General features: G+C 37.9%; 1 protein-coding gene across 2 annotated transcripts in view; it reads left to right on the top strand.

Annotated features, from left to right (window-relative positions):
- The window catches only part of CPED1 (cadherin like and PC-esterase domain containing 1), a 262,654-nt gene that overhangs the window by 27,087 nt on the left and 221,330 nt on the right, over nucleotides 1–14,237 (top strand). For both annotated transcript variants that reach the window (XM_032870574.1, XM_032870566.1), the window contains exon 2: nucleotides 489–672. In XM_032870574.1, coding sequence (XP_032726465.1) covers nucleotides 489–672 — 184 coding nt within the window. The remainder of the gene's footprint in view (nucleotides 1–488; nucleotides 673–14,237) is intronic.

Below are 14,237 nucleotides of genomic sequence, written 5' to 3'. Positions count from 1 at the left end.
CTGTTCCTGAACGAGTCCTGCCAGCACAAAGTCCATCCTTTCTGAGTCTGTTTCCTCTCCTGTGTTTACCGAAAAAGCACCGTTAGAAGATAATGCAACTGAAAGTACGTTATGTAAGCACAATGCAGATGGAAGGCATTGCTGCTAATTTATATTTTCAGCTAGAGTTGGGCTCTGTGTTTCTATGTAATAGTATTCCTCGAGGGCCCCTATATTTTAATGGCCTAAAATTTTTATCTCTCTGTAATAGAAAAATTCAATTCACCTTCAGTTCTCGCATATGAGGTAGCCTTTGTCCTTGCCAGCCTTTCAGAGAGTCTGTCTTTCATTTCCTGAGACAAACTGACAGGATAACTTTCTGAATGGCCTTTGATTTGCATTAATGGTGTCCTTCAAGGGCAGTGTGTTACTTCTTCCTCTTGAATTTTTATGCCTCCTTTCTTTCTTGTTTTTGTTTTGTTTTGTTTTTTTGTTTTTGTTTTTTTTAGATGGAGAGATCAATAGAGGCACACTTTGGCAGCCATGACAGAAGGGCCATACTCTACAGGCCTCCTTCCTTCAGCAAAATGGAGCTTCAGCTCCACCAGCACATTCTCACTCAGCATCGCTATACGGTTGTCATCGCTGAAGAAAGGCTCGGTGCCGGCCTTGGGCTGGGGCTGCTAGAAAAAGGTCAGAATAAGAAGTAAATACCCAAGTTGCTTGATATATAATGTGAAACACTTTCTAGAGTGTGTTACATTCTTTTCCTAGAGAAATTTTTAGGCGTGTCTGGGTGGCTCGGTCGGTTAAGTGTCTGCCTTCTGCTCGGGCCATGATCGTAGGGTCGTCGGATCGAGCCCCACATTGGGCTTCCTGCTAAGAGAAGAGCCTGCTTCTCCCTCGGCCTCTTCCTGCCACTCTTCCTACTTGTGCTCTCTCTCTACCTCTCTGTCAAATAAACAAATACAATCTTTAAAAAAAAGAAAAAGAAATTTATAAAAACAAATTTTTACCCACGATCAACTTACATCAAAGAAAACTTGGCTCCTTTTTTTACTTCCTCTCAATTTTTCTTTAGCTATATTTCTTTATTCCTGAAATTATTTTGTTTATATTTTTGTAGCATTTTGGAGTTGCCTAGTTCATATTTAAATGCTACATAAAAAATGTTTATGTTTATGAGCCTGAATACTTGTTCTGCCCAGCACCAAACTGCTCCATATTTTAAGAAAATTGCCACTTCATCTGACTGCAAGTAGAATGTGCTGGAAATTGTTTCGAGAAGCCAGCTTAAATGTGATTCACAGATTGGCTCTAAAATGCGAAAGACGTATGGGTATTTATCACACACCCTATTACTAGTCAAGTACTTTTATTTCTATCATTTGAAGTGAAAAATAAAAGACAAGTTTTTAAACAAGGTATTTGAAAAGAAAGTTTGAGGAGATGATGAGGGTCAAAAAGGACAGTCACAATAACAGCTAACATTTCCTGAGCAACTCACCATGTGATGGATACACTCAACCTTGCTCTTTCAACCGCCAGCTTATGCCGCTGAATGAATGAGGGGAGCGGGACGGTTAGCCTCAATTCCCCTTCACCATGTTCACCTTTTCCCGCACTGGCTATAAAGTTATAAGCTTCTTAGCTAACAAAGCTTTGGAGGATAGGGCCTCAAAACATACACTTCGATGAAAGGAAAGATTCTAAAAACGTGCAGAGTATGGGCCATGAAGATAGGTCTTCAGCAATGCCATTTGCTGGGCCTTGTCCCCTCAGAGTCCTGTGGAAATCTAGGGTGTTGGGCTTCTCTGGAAGCAAATGAGAAAAACAAAAGGGAAGGTGAAAGCTCTGGAATATCCAAGAGGGCTGAAGACGAATTTTAGGAACTTCCTTGCGGTTGGTTCTATTAAGGAGGGACCAATGGAGAGTTCTGGAACATCCATAAAAGATGTTGTCAGGAAACCATTTATCCGGGTTAAGGAAGGATATAAAATGTTTCGTCTCCCTCTCATCCCATAAAACATCTTAGCCCATCCCTGAAGTAGGTGTTTCTAGGACCACCGTCCCCATCCCCCGTGAGCCGTGCACCTGGAGTCATGCCCAACACAGCCGTGATGACACCCCGCTTGTGTCTGCAAGTCCCTCTGCCTCTCTGATGCTGCCATTGACCGTGTGGGGGCACAGCATGGATTCTGTATGCATTTCAACTTCAGTTCCGCTTCAATTTTCAATTCTGTCCAGTTGCAGTTCAGAAGGAATGCAGTTGCTCTCTCCCTTAGTGTCCTTGGGTCAGTTTTACAAGAAAAAGGAGAATGACTTTGCAGCTTCCAAATATCCAGAAAAGTGCAAAGACAGCCTGAAGGCAATAAACTCTAGCAGGCAAAGGAGCTTCTAGGCGCAGCATAAGATAAGGAAGTGACATCACCAGACTTTGACATTGTGAATGCTGATTTGGCTCACGTATCCCATATCCCCTCAGCCTGTAAAACAACCACTTCCTAATTCTTTCTTGGTTTCTTCAACTCAGTATAATAAGATATTATTACTGGATACGGCCTCCAGAAAGGGTAGCAATGTCTCGAGTATGCAAAATTGACTTTTGGTTTTTCCTTCCGATTTTGTAGTTTTCACTGTGAAGGCAACCCTCAAATAACGGAAATAAAAAAAATTATGTGACCGTAATCTAACTTCTCCCTGATTTTCTAATATATAGGAAAAAAAAATCACTTTTTTATGGCAGCTTATTTTCCATGGTCACAGATTTAATCTCTAAATTATGTTTGTACTGAGGCACTCACTATAAAAATATTTTCTAAAGATTTGGTTCTTGTCAAATTCATTTTTCTTTCGTTTCCCATATTCAGCCCATGCTTATTTTACCAGACATATGGCAGCAGAAAGTATGATGCGGTATTTGCACATTTGAACTTAATTTCTCCATGTTGAGCATCTTGGGGGAAGTGGAAGCAGTTCAGAATAATCTGGAGACCTACCCCTCCTATCTTTAACTTTACCATTGCAGCTTCTCTTTGCTAAACTGAAATTTGAAATTACTGTATCAAAAGTAAAACAAGTACTACCACAAATGTTACTAAGTGCCCAGGTGCAGATTTGACACATTTATAAAATACCTGCTTGGTTGTAGGAAAATAAATATAAAATAAAATTTCCCTATTTTACCTATCCATTTTACCTGCTTTTCTTTCCTCTTCTGATCTGACCCCAATCAGCTCTGTTGACCTCTTTCTATGCCATCGTTTGAAACACAGGTGGCCTCTTTCCAGCTTGGAGCTACCTTTTTTTTTTTTCTTTTTTAAACCTTTAAGGCCAGAAATGAATAAAAATTAGAAAAAAAATAAAAGGGTCATAGCCAGGCAACATTCCACTATTAAGTATAATCTGTTCTTGTAGAGTAACATTTGGGCTTTATAATTTATTCAGCTTTCCTAGTACTTATTTAGTAAACATTCTTTGAAAGAAAAAGTAAGCAGTCTCGGTTCTAAGTTAGAAGGTGGGCATTGTGATTTTTTCCCTGGTTAATGCCATTCTAGTGATTAACAGAAGTCTGTGGCTCTATCCAGAGAGACAGTAGGGCTGTGGATATATAACTTTAAGCAAGTTAGGTTCTTTGAGCTCTAGTTCTCTTAATCTGTTAAAGGCAGTAATGTCATTATTTCCTGATAGTATGTTGTGAGAATTTAATCACTTTGTCTACCCCTTCAGAGTTCTGGGAGGAGACAACATAAAGCCCAGCCACTATTTTTTGATTCAGTAGTCTGGGAATGGGGCCCAGAAATTTATATGTTAAGAACAGACACATATGATTCTGATATATGGCCCATTGAGGCACACTATCCTAAGGGACATACTATTGGTTCAAGAAATAACAATCTTTAGACTTAATTCTGGGAATAAAATAATGCAAAGGTCTGCTTGCTATAATGCCATTATATTGCTTAAGTTTTAATTGTGTCAGTATTTACAGGCATTTAATCTTTAAGCTGATTTTGAAAACAGTAAGAGGACAATTGTCTTTACCCATGTAGGCCTACAGAACTCAGCATCATGTAAAACATATACTTTATGATCCTTCAATCTCTTGCTTTGGAAAAATATATCTTATGTTCCTGCATTTATGAAAACATATAATTCTCTAAAGGAAAAGATAGTAGCACCCACCAATTATAGCCCTTCCTAGTATCTAGGTACCATTTAGTAAATCAGTGCTTTAGTCCTGGAGTCGGATAGTAGCCTAAACGAAAGTAGATGTTTTCTGAAAGTTCTTATCCTATTCCCATGGTAACATCCAAGTAGTATGTGGTCTGGAGACCCTGTCTCACTAGGTTGTATCATTGGATCATAATTATTTCTGCATGCTCAAAGAGTAGTACATATTTATCAGTTTTCTGTTCACTTCTGAATACACCTTGCACTTCTAAATTAAATGACGTATTATATAGTCCCTGTGAAAAAAATGCCAACCCACTACAGAATTGGGCACTCCAATGGTTTCAAATTGCTCTTGTTTTTGTAACGTGGGGGTTTTACATGCAATGTTTTTTAAAAGATACACTGAAAGTGGAAGACCATATCAATTTTCTTGCCAGGGGTTGGCAAATGATGGCCTGCTGATCAAATCTGGCCCAACGCCTATTTCTGCCAACAAAGCTTTATTGCAATGCAGCTACACATTTGTTTTCATACTGTCTTTGGCTGCTTTGTTTTGCCATAGCAGAGCTGAGTAGTTAGAGATGGTGGGGCTCTTAAGCCTAAAACATTTATTGAGCCTTTAACAGAGAAAGTTTGCTGACCCATGTAGCTAGACTAATTCTATGTCATCGGATCCCAACCCAGACTGATGGTTAAACTCTAGGACTGAGATAGTTTAGTTTTGTAAGTTACACCAAACCTCATTCAAAAAGGGTTTGATGGTTTACAATAAAACATATAATAATAACATTACTAAAATGGAAATTTGAAGTCAGGGCTCAGGCTGGATAGTCCTCTTAGTTACCATAATTGAAGCCTAATTTTGGCTTGAGCCTACAAATACCGAGAACAACAAGGAAAAGAATTAAAATTTTACTCTCAGAAAGAAGGGAACAGGACATTCCTTCCCCTAACCACACACATGCCCAAGTAATATTTTTTAAAAAATTTCTTGAAGGGATTATTAAGTAAACTACCCTAAGTTATGTAATGGGTCAAGAGCCAGAGCAACATTTGTATTGCAAATGAAGTGGATGTCATGTCTTAGTTCATAGAGCAACCTTCCAACAGGAGCTGAGAATATAACATTATAGCATGGTATGGCGAAGGCATTTCTAGGAAGGGCTAGAGTTAATATGGTGAGAGGGTATATCGACATTTGTATTGATATTAAACTTGATATATTGTGTTCTGGAGAATGCTATTTTAAATAATGTTGCTTCACCGTCCCCCCGCCCCATGAGGACACTGTAATTTATCCAACTGTGTTCTTGGGAAGCACTATTAAAAGATATAGTTAATAGAGCGAGAGATACAGATCAGTACTTAATGTTGTGGAAAGTATATTAGAGAAGAAAAAACCTATCTCCTTCCCTGTTTATAATTTAATAGTTTTCTATCCTCCTATATTTTTATTTACATTCACTTGCTCTCTCAAAAATGTCCAACACATCCATGTACCATTTGAAATTTAGTCTAATTTTGAAGATTTATTTATAATGGCTACTTGCCAAAAGCTGTTTCTGGGATTTGTATGGAAAAGAAGCCACTACTATAGCCCAATCTTGACTTTTGTGATGGAAAGCATATTTCAGGGTTTTGTTTTGTTTTTTCTTTAGTTTATTTGTATTCAAGAAGAACCTATAAGGAAGTTGAGATTTAAATCACCCATAAGTAAGAAGAGCTTAACCACAGTAATTGCTTTCTTAGGGAGGTAGTAGACTGTGGTAATTAAAGAAGCAGCCCCTTTGGAGTAAGATCAAACGTGGGCTGAGTTCTAGTGTTACCTTTAATGGTTATATAACCTTGGACAAGTTACTTAACCTCTCAAAGCCCTAATTTTCTCTTTGGGGATTGATTGTTTTGGATTGTTCTATGAATGCCACACTAAGGTCCCTCAAGGAATCAGAGATAATATTGTTACTTCTGTCAAGAACTAATTACAGAAAGGAGATTATGGAGATTCCTTTCTGGGAGAGCACATTTAAAATGGGTTCTATATGAAGAACATGGGGGTGCTGCTGCTGGGTATTTTGTGATAAATGAACTCGATAGGTGTTTTCAAGGCCCTCTTTATCAACCTACATTCTCCCATTGATAGGTCTGGGTTGTAAACCCTCCTGTAATTCCAACACATAGTTTCCCAGACCATTCCCTTGGGAAAGACCTGTCATTAAGGGAAAAAAAAAACTAAAAAAAAAAAAAAAAAAAAAAAAAAAATCTCTAAGTTCCTTGAGGTCAGGGACCATGTCTGTTTTGCTTATCACTTAAAACCTTGCCCTCAACCTAGAGGCACACCAGGAATAATTGTTGAATACAACTGAATGCATGAATAAGTGAAGATAACATAGTGTACTAATATTTGAGCCCCTTAAATAGTGAACTACCTCAGAATTCACGTTAAAAGTTAATTGATAAGCCTTTTATTTTTAAATAACTTTATAGGTGCACTGATACTCCACGCATGCTCAAATCTGCTCTTATATGAAAGTAATGCAACCACAGCTACCGTAGTATTTAGGACTGATACTACCTGTTGAGGCTGTAAGTGCTTGTGTCCATTTTTCAGAGTTTTCTTCTTTTGCTCTTAAGATTCCTCTGTCACATTTGCAAGTGTTACTATCTGTTGGTTTTAGAGGCGGATAGATGAGTTTAGTTCTAAGCATATTTGGTCTCAGATGCTGTCAGCTCTTCATCTGAATGCATTTGACAAAAACTGAAGAAAACAGACAGACCAGGGCAGGAGATGAGAATTTGTGAGTTATCTGCTTAGCGGTGATGCCTGATTCACTGAGGATTTCATATTCCATAAAACAACGAAACACATAGCGCTCTCTACTTCTCTGCTTAGCATAGTGTAAAATATTCATGTTTATGTTCTTCCAATCCCTCGCTTTGGAAAAATATATCGTATGACCCAGGGATTTTATAACATACACCTTCTCTACAGAAAAAGATAGAATCACCATCAAATTATTGTCTTTCAAATCATCCAGGTCCTATTTAGTAAATCATTGTTTTAGTTCATAGAATGGAGTAGGGGGGCCTACGAGAGAATAAATATTTTCCAAAAGTTTTTAACTTGCTCCCAGGATAGAGGTCTAAGTAATATATGATCCAGGAGACCATACATTTTATCATTGGGTGAGAATTACTTATGTAGACTTGAGGAGGACATATTTCTGCAGTTGCAGCCGAAACCAGATCTGCAGCAGGCACAAGAAAATAAATGGTTCCAATTGCAAAAAATGTTTCTGGGAGGCCCTGGAAGTAGTTGGACCAATATTTTTGTATCCCCACTGTTTAACGGGACACTTGGGGACAAGATTTATTTGTCGTAACCCTGGAAGATGTAACCAGGATCAATTGAAGGACAGACATTTTATCAGTCAGAGTTGCCCAGCAGTGGAACTGTCTGTCTCAGAACATCTGAGGTGTTGTGGCCAGCATCAAGGCAGGGGTGGTCCCGAACACTTGCTTTATTACTTAGGAGAATAAGTAAAATCATCACCCAAGTCCTTTTTAGATCAGCACTCTAACATTTATACACACAGACAAGAGAAATTAAGACAAGGTTTTAAACCTCGTCATTCTAAGGATTCCTTTTCTTTAGTCTTTTTTAATCTCACATCCAAGGACGGAAGAGAGGAGTGGTGAGCAAAGAAGCAGAGAAACATGGGTCTGGAGGCAAAATCCGGGGTGATTCCCCTTTGGCTGGTGGTACATGTTGGCGGCAGACGCTTCCACTGATCCTTTAAAACTCAAGAGCCTAAAGCATTCCTCTTCTCTTTCCTTCCTGTCTGCAGGCGCACACCAGCACCCTGCTGCTCCTCTGAGTTTAATCCACTCTATTTAGCAGGAAGACGAAAGAGTAAAGGTCACATTTAAAAGGCACGCCTTGTCAGTATTTCACCTAAACGCCTTTGTCATACGTTTTTTATTATGCAAGGAATAGGTTTTCGGTGATACCAGAAGTGCTTTTGTGCCTTTAGTTAATCAAACTGGGGAGGGGGAAAAAAAGGGAAATTGAATCAAAGAAACTTAGTGGTCTGCACCATTCTATTTTATTGTAGTATGACAGGCAGTAATTGTGTGCTCTGGTTTATTGTTGTTTTCCTCCGTGCTTATAGCATTACTGATGTATTTATGACCAAACAGAATTTGTTCTTTAATTGGCATACTAGGGCTCAAGGAATGTTTATTTAACCTTAACTCAGTTGAGTTGTTTATACTACAGAGACCGGAGTTCAATTTACTTTAGTTTTTGAAAAAAGCTTTCTTATTTATAAAAGTTGAGCTTCAAGTGACCTCCCCATTCTGATGTTTCTTTTACCCTCCACTGTGCAAAGAGAACAAAAAGCCAGTGTCTCATTTTTACTCCAAAGAAACTAAACTGCTTCCTTAAGTGGGTTGGTTCTTACCATTGAAAATGGTAACCAGATGTTTACTGAAATCCCCATTATTTCTCATTCAAGCCTAGCTTCCTTCTAATCGTTTGATCTTTTTAAGTTTCATAGGAACCAGATTGGGTATTTAAATTTTCCAAAGCTGGGAAACGTTTAATATAGCTTTGAAGATACTTTCTCTGAACTGTTGCTTTAAATGCCCCTTCTGCTACTTTTATTTTTTTAAAGTTCCGGCATTAATCTTTTTTTTTTTTTCAATACTATGGATCCTATTTAACCATATTACAAATAACATATTGTGCTATTGTTGGGTTTAGTGTGAAGGGAAAAAGTCTTGCAGGCTTTTTTTTCCCCCTTGGCAGATACATATGGTTGCTTTTGTGAACAACAAAAAACTACATGTCACCTGGTTTTGCCTCAGTTACAAAATTAATAGCCAAATTCAGTGGTCAGTTAAAATGTTTCATTTCAGACTCTAGGTAACATGGATTCCCTCTGATCTTTTTAGAACAATGATTCTCAAACTTGGCTGTCCATGGGCATGCTCTGAAGAACTTTAACTCCTGCTTCCTAGTCTAGGTTCGGATGTTCTGATTTTATGGATCTAGAGTTTAAAATCTCTAGGTGATTCTAAGAACAGGTAAATTTCAGAACTTTGGCTGAGGTTTTCATCTCAAATTAATTTTTATAAGTACAGCTGGCCTTTAAACACCACAGATTTGAACCATGTGGGTCCACTTAGGCACGGATTTCTTACAGAACAGTCCCGTAAATGTATTTGCTCTTCCTTATGACTTTCTTAATAATTTTTCTTCTCTGTAGCTTACATTATTATAACAATACAGTATATAATACTCGGAACATACAAATTATGTGTTAGTTGACTACTCATGTTATTGGTAAGGCTTTTGGTCAACAGTAGGCTATAAGTAGTTTAGTTTTGGGGAATTTGAAAGTTTTATATAGATTTTCTATTCCGCAAATGTTGGTATCCCCTCACCCCTGCATTGTTCAAAGGTCAACCGGAATTTATTTCAGGTCATTGTTCTTTTCATATTTCTTTAGAATTAAAGACTTTTTTTTCCCAGAAATTAGATATTTTGTCTGGTTTTTGCCATGGACTAAACTATGCTTTGAATGACATATTTAATTTGTAAAAATAAGTAATACTCATATTTAGATTAAGGAAAGACTCTGGGAAAGAAAAACAAACTGTTTCATAGAAGACTTTTCAAATGGCAGAATGTGAGGATTTAACTGCAAGGGAGTTTGGTTTTGGAGTTTGACTCCAGATATAGTGTGTTTACTCTGCTAGTGTATTACCAGATTTAGATGCTTGAAATACTTTAGACGTTTCCCTCCATTTGGGAGGAGTTTGGGAGCATCTGACCACGTTTTCGAGACTGCCTTTTCATTTTTTACCACTTCTGTTTTCTGCTCTCCATTTTATAATTATTGTAAACCTCCCCAATTACTTCCCTTTGAGACTTGACTTGCCCTTTGGAGAATTAATTAACTAATTAATCATATTCATTAATATTTCCCTCTGGAGATCCTCTATGATTTTTCATCTTCCTTTTAGCTAAAGTTGCTTTTTCCTAACAACATCTCTTTGTAGATGTCTAGACTATAGTTTGGGAAACAAAGACTCAAGAAAAAGTATTTTTTCCTTAGTAATTGCTCTCTGATTAACCCTCAATAATCTGACTCCTCCCTCTTTAAATTTTTTTTTTTTCAGAATTTACCAAGAAACTCCTTTTTGTTATAAAATATAGTCACTATATTTATGATTGCTTTATTTTTGGTATGAGAGCAGATCTGAACATGATTAGAATATCAGTGTTTTTCAAAAGTCATATAAAAGTCTTTAAGAAACTGAAATTAAGCTTTCATGTGAATTAACTGAGGTAATTTCTCAGTTTCCTTGATTTTACTTAGCGGTGATTCCCAAACCTGGTGAAATGTGTGAGTCAGTGGAATAAACACCTGTCCTGGCAATAAGGGGGTCCTACGAGGTCTGGAATTTTCTTACAAACTCTTCTCCCTTAATTTCCTTAATGCTGCCCTCTCCTGCTTCTCCAACCTTTTTGACCCTTCTTTATGATCTTCCTCCAAATATGGGCACTCTCTAAGACATTTATCCCCAGTCTTCTTTTTCCCCCCTATCTTGATAGTCCCTCAAGATGTTTTTCTTCTCTACAGATTTAGTGATATCCTCTGGAGAACAGATTGGTGGCAGCCAGAGGTGGGGGGTTAGGAGGGGCCAGGCAAAATGGGTGAAGGTGGCTGCAATGTACCCACTCCCAGTTAGAAACAAGTTCTAGAGATGCCAGGTACAGCATGGTGACTATAGTTAGTAACATTGTACTTTATGTTTGAAAATTGCTAAAAGAATAAAAGGTAAAAGTTCTCATCACATGCACATATAAATTTGTAACTATGGTGATGAATGTGTTAGCTAGATTTATTGTGGTTGTCGTTTTGCATTATATGCATATATTGAATCATTATCTCCTGCACCTGAATCTAATATAATGTTATATGCAAATATATCTCACTACAAAAAAAAAAAAAATCTCCCCTGGAGATTTCACCTCTGTACAATGTTGAATCTTAATTTGTTTTCTGTAGGCAGAATTTTTAGAGAGTCTTGATTTTTCAAGTACCTGATAGATGTTTTGATTTGTGTGTCCCAGTGTCTTAACATGTAACAAACCACACTTGTTGTCTTCCACACCGGCAACGTCTGTTGCTGGCCATGTTTCTCTTGCAATTACTGCATTCCCTCAGCTCTCCTGTGCTAATACTCATCTTCAGGTTCTCCCTCTCCTTCAGCTGCAGCACACATTAGGCATCTGGGCCATGGTTCCATGTTTTGTGCCTTTCATGCTCTCACGGTGTCTGTTAAATACTCTCCCAGCTGCTGGTCTCTGCTTTTGACAGTATACCCCCACCACGACTGCTAGTTTATATTACACAAACATGGCTCTGCTCACAACCCTTCCCTGTGCAGAAGTCTTAAGTGACATCTCATTTCCTCCTAATCAGAGGACGTATTCTTGGCACGGCATTCGGGGCTTCTTACACCATTGTGTCAGACTCCTCCCCAACCGGCTATAGCATGATTCTCAGGCTTGACCTCACACCTGAATTATTCAGGGATCTTAACAAAAGTCTATGCCCAGGTCCCACTTCTGAAAATTATATCAGAATTTTAGAGGAGGAGAATGAACCTGGGCATCACTATTTTTTTTACAGGGCTCCTAAGTGATGGTAATGTGTGGGCTCCCGGCTGTTGGCTTACTCAACTTTGCCTGATCACATTTCAAAGTTTTGTGATTTGCACTCCTACTGAGGTTTTTGGCTCTGAGAATTCCTTCCTGTCTGCCATTTCTTAAGATCTAAATTAATTTATCAGTTTACCCATGAATGTCCTTCAAAGTAGAAGTGGTAAATAAGTTATCTGAGACCTCATGATTCATGATTCACACATCTCTGTGGCCTAGAGTATGTTTTGTGTTATGTATTTTTATATTTTTTGTTGTGTTCCTCTCATCTCCCCTTCTATATTATAAACTTCTTGTAAAGCAGGGAATGTTTTATTTATGTATTTATTCTGCATAAGACAGTGTCTTGCATATATGTAGTGGCATACTATTAAATGAATAAGCAGTTGAAAAAAAATAAACCTGCAAATATTCTAAGAAAATAACTGAATCTCTCCTTCGCATATTCAAGCACCATTTGCTTCTTGGAAACCTAGGGAAAAACTACTTAGTGTGATAGGAAATAGCTGTGTGGTAGAGCGAACAGAAATGTGCTCCAGGCTGTATCTGAACAAAACCAACTGAAGAACAAAACTCACATACCCACTGTCCTTCATGAAAATTCTCTGTAACCTCGTTTCAGAGTTGGCCAAGCCGATGATGTCTCTGCTTTCAAGGAAGGAATTCTACCAAGAAGTTAATAATAGCCTTTTTTTTTTTTTAAAGATTTTATTTATTTATTTGACAGAGAATGAGAGATCACAAGTAGGCAGAGAAGCAGAGGGGGAGGGGAAGCAGACCCCATGCTGAGCAGAGCCTGCTGCCCATGTGAGGGGCTCAATCCCAGGACCCTGGGATCATGACCTGAGCTGAAGGCAGAGGCTTTAACCCACTGAGCCACTCAGGTGTCCTAATAATTGCTTTTTAATAGTATTATTAATTATTCTTTTCAGCTCTTTCTCTAAGGAAAAATATCAGTCATATGAGAATCTCATCATCTGTGCAACAAAATGGTCTATTTAGAACAGAGAGCTTTTGGAATTTAAGAAATTCTGTTTAGCATTCCACCTCATTATCAGAATGACCAAACACGTGATTAAGGGGTATAAAGGGTAGAGATGACTCTTAGCAGCCTTGCTTTTCTAATAGCGAGCTCTGTATTTTGTACTTACAGATGGTAAAGGGAATCCCTGTCTGGATAGTTGTTTGAAGAGCATAGTTTTGGCAAAGCACCGGCATAGTACCTACTGTTTACTGGGCCCATGATTCTCAAACTTAGTATGTACTGGAATTGTCTGGAATGCTTGTTAAATCAGACTGCTGAATCCTACTCCCAGTGGGTCTGACCCAGTAACAATGGGGATGTGTGTTAGGAAATACCAAATTTCCAGGTAATGCTAACTTGCTGGTCCTGGACCATGTATTGAGACTACTGTGCTAGATACTTCTTTATTATGGTTTCTCTGTGTTTCTTCCAGAAGCACGACATTCTGCTTATTTGCTGTTTAAGTAGTTAATAGCAAACTATTTTGCCATTTGCCTCTCCAGGAGTCTGAGCCAACCTTCCACATTGGAGAGAAGCCCGCTCCTGAAATCAAATAGGTGCTAAACCCATTAATTATAAGTGGGCATGCAAAGCCTTGGTCCCTGTTGTCTTAATTCTTTATAGTCAAGACCAATGGTCCATTTGAATTGATAGCAACAAGCAGCTGCATTTAAACTGTCTTTGAACGTGTTGGGCTTGCTTGAAGATAATGGGATCAAGGTAAAAATATGGACATATGATTTATCCTAAATGGTAATTATAGGCCCCCAAGGAGTAGCAAGAAGGTATGAGGGAAAAGAGGAAAGCAGCCTTGTGTTGGATTCTCAATGTGAAGCTGTGGCTAAGTTACTTCATTTCTTCAGATGCCTTTTATTTTACAGAAGGTGAAGATTTTTGAATTAGATCATCTTTAGGATCTATTCCAATTGCAAAATACATAAAAAGTATGATAAAGAATGGAAGAGATTACCTATAAGACCACCAACAGAGACAGTTAATTTTGGACATGTTTCTTTATAAGTTTTTTATACATATTACAGAATTTTCTAGCTTGCTTTTTTAGCATACTGTTTATCAGAAACACAGGCCATAAAGTCTTCATGAACATTTTTCAGTGGCTATGTAATATTATGTTATGTGGATATATTTAATGTTTGCTTAATATAATTTTCTTAATCTTTATTGCCAATATTTTGCAGTTGTAAATAATTCTTGTATATAAATCTTTGTCTACATTTCTAACGCTTCTTAGCACAAACTTCTGAAATTAAAATTCCTGAAATGGAGAATGAGGATGCTTTTTGAAGCTCTTCATTCATGCTGTCA

The sequence above is a fragment of the Lontra canadensis genome, unplaced genomic scaffold, assembly GCF_010015895.1.
Source record: "Lontra canadensis isolate GAN:19392208 unplaced genomic scaffold, GSC_riverotter_1.0 scaffold2, whole genome shotgun sequence".
Lineage (NCBI taxonomy): Eukaryota > Metazoa > Chordata > Mammalia > Carnivora > Mustelidae > Lontra > Lontra canadensis.
The sequence above is the reverse complement of the archived record's forward strand: the minus strand, read 5'-3'. Positions and strand labels throughout refer to the sequence as shown.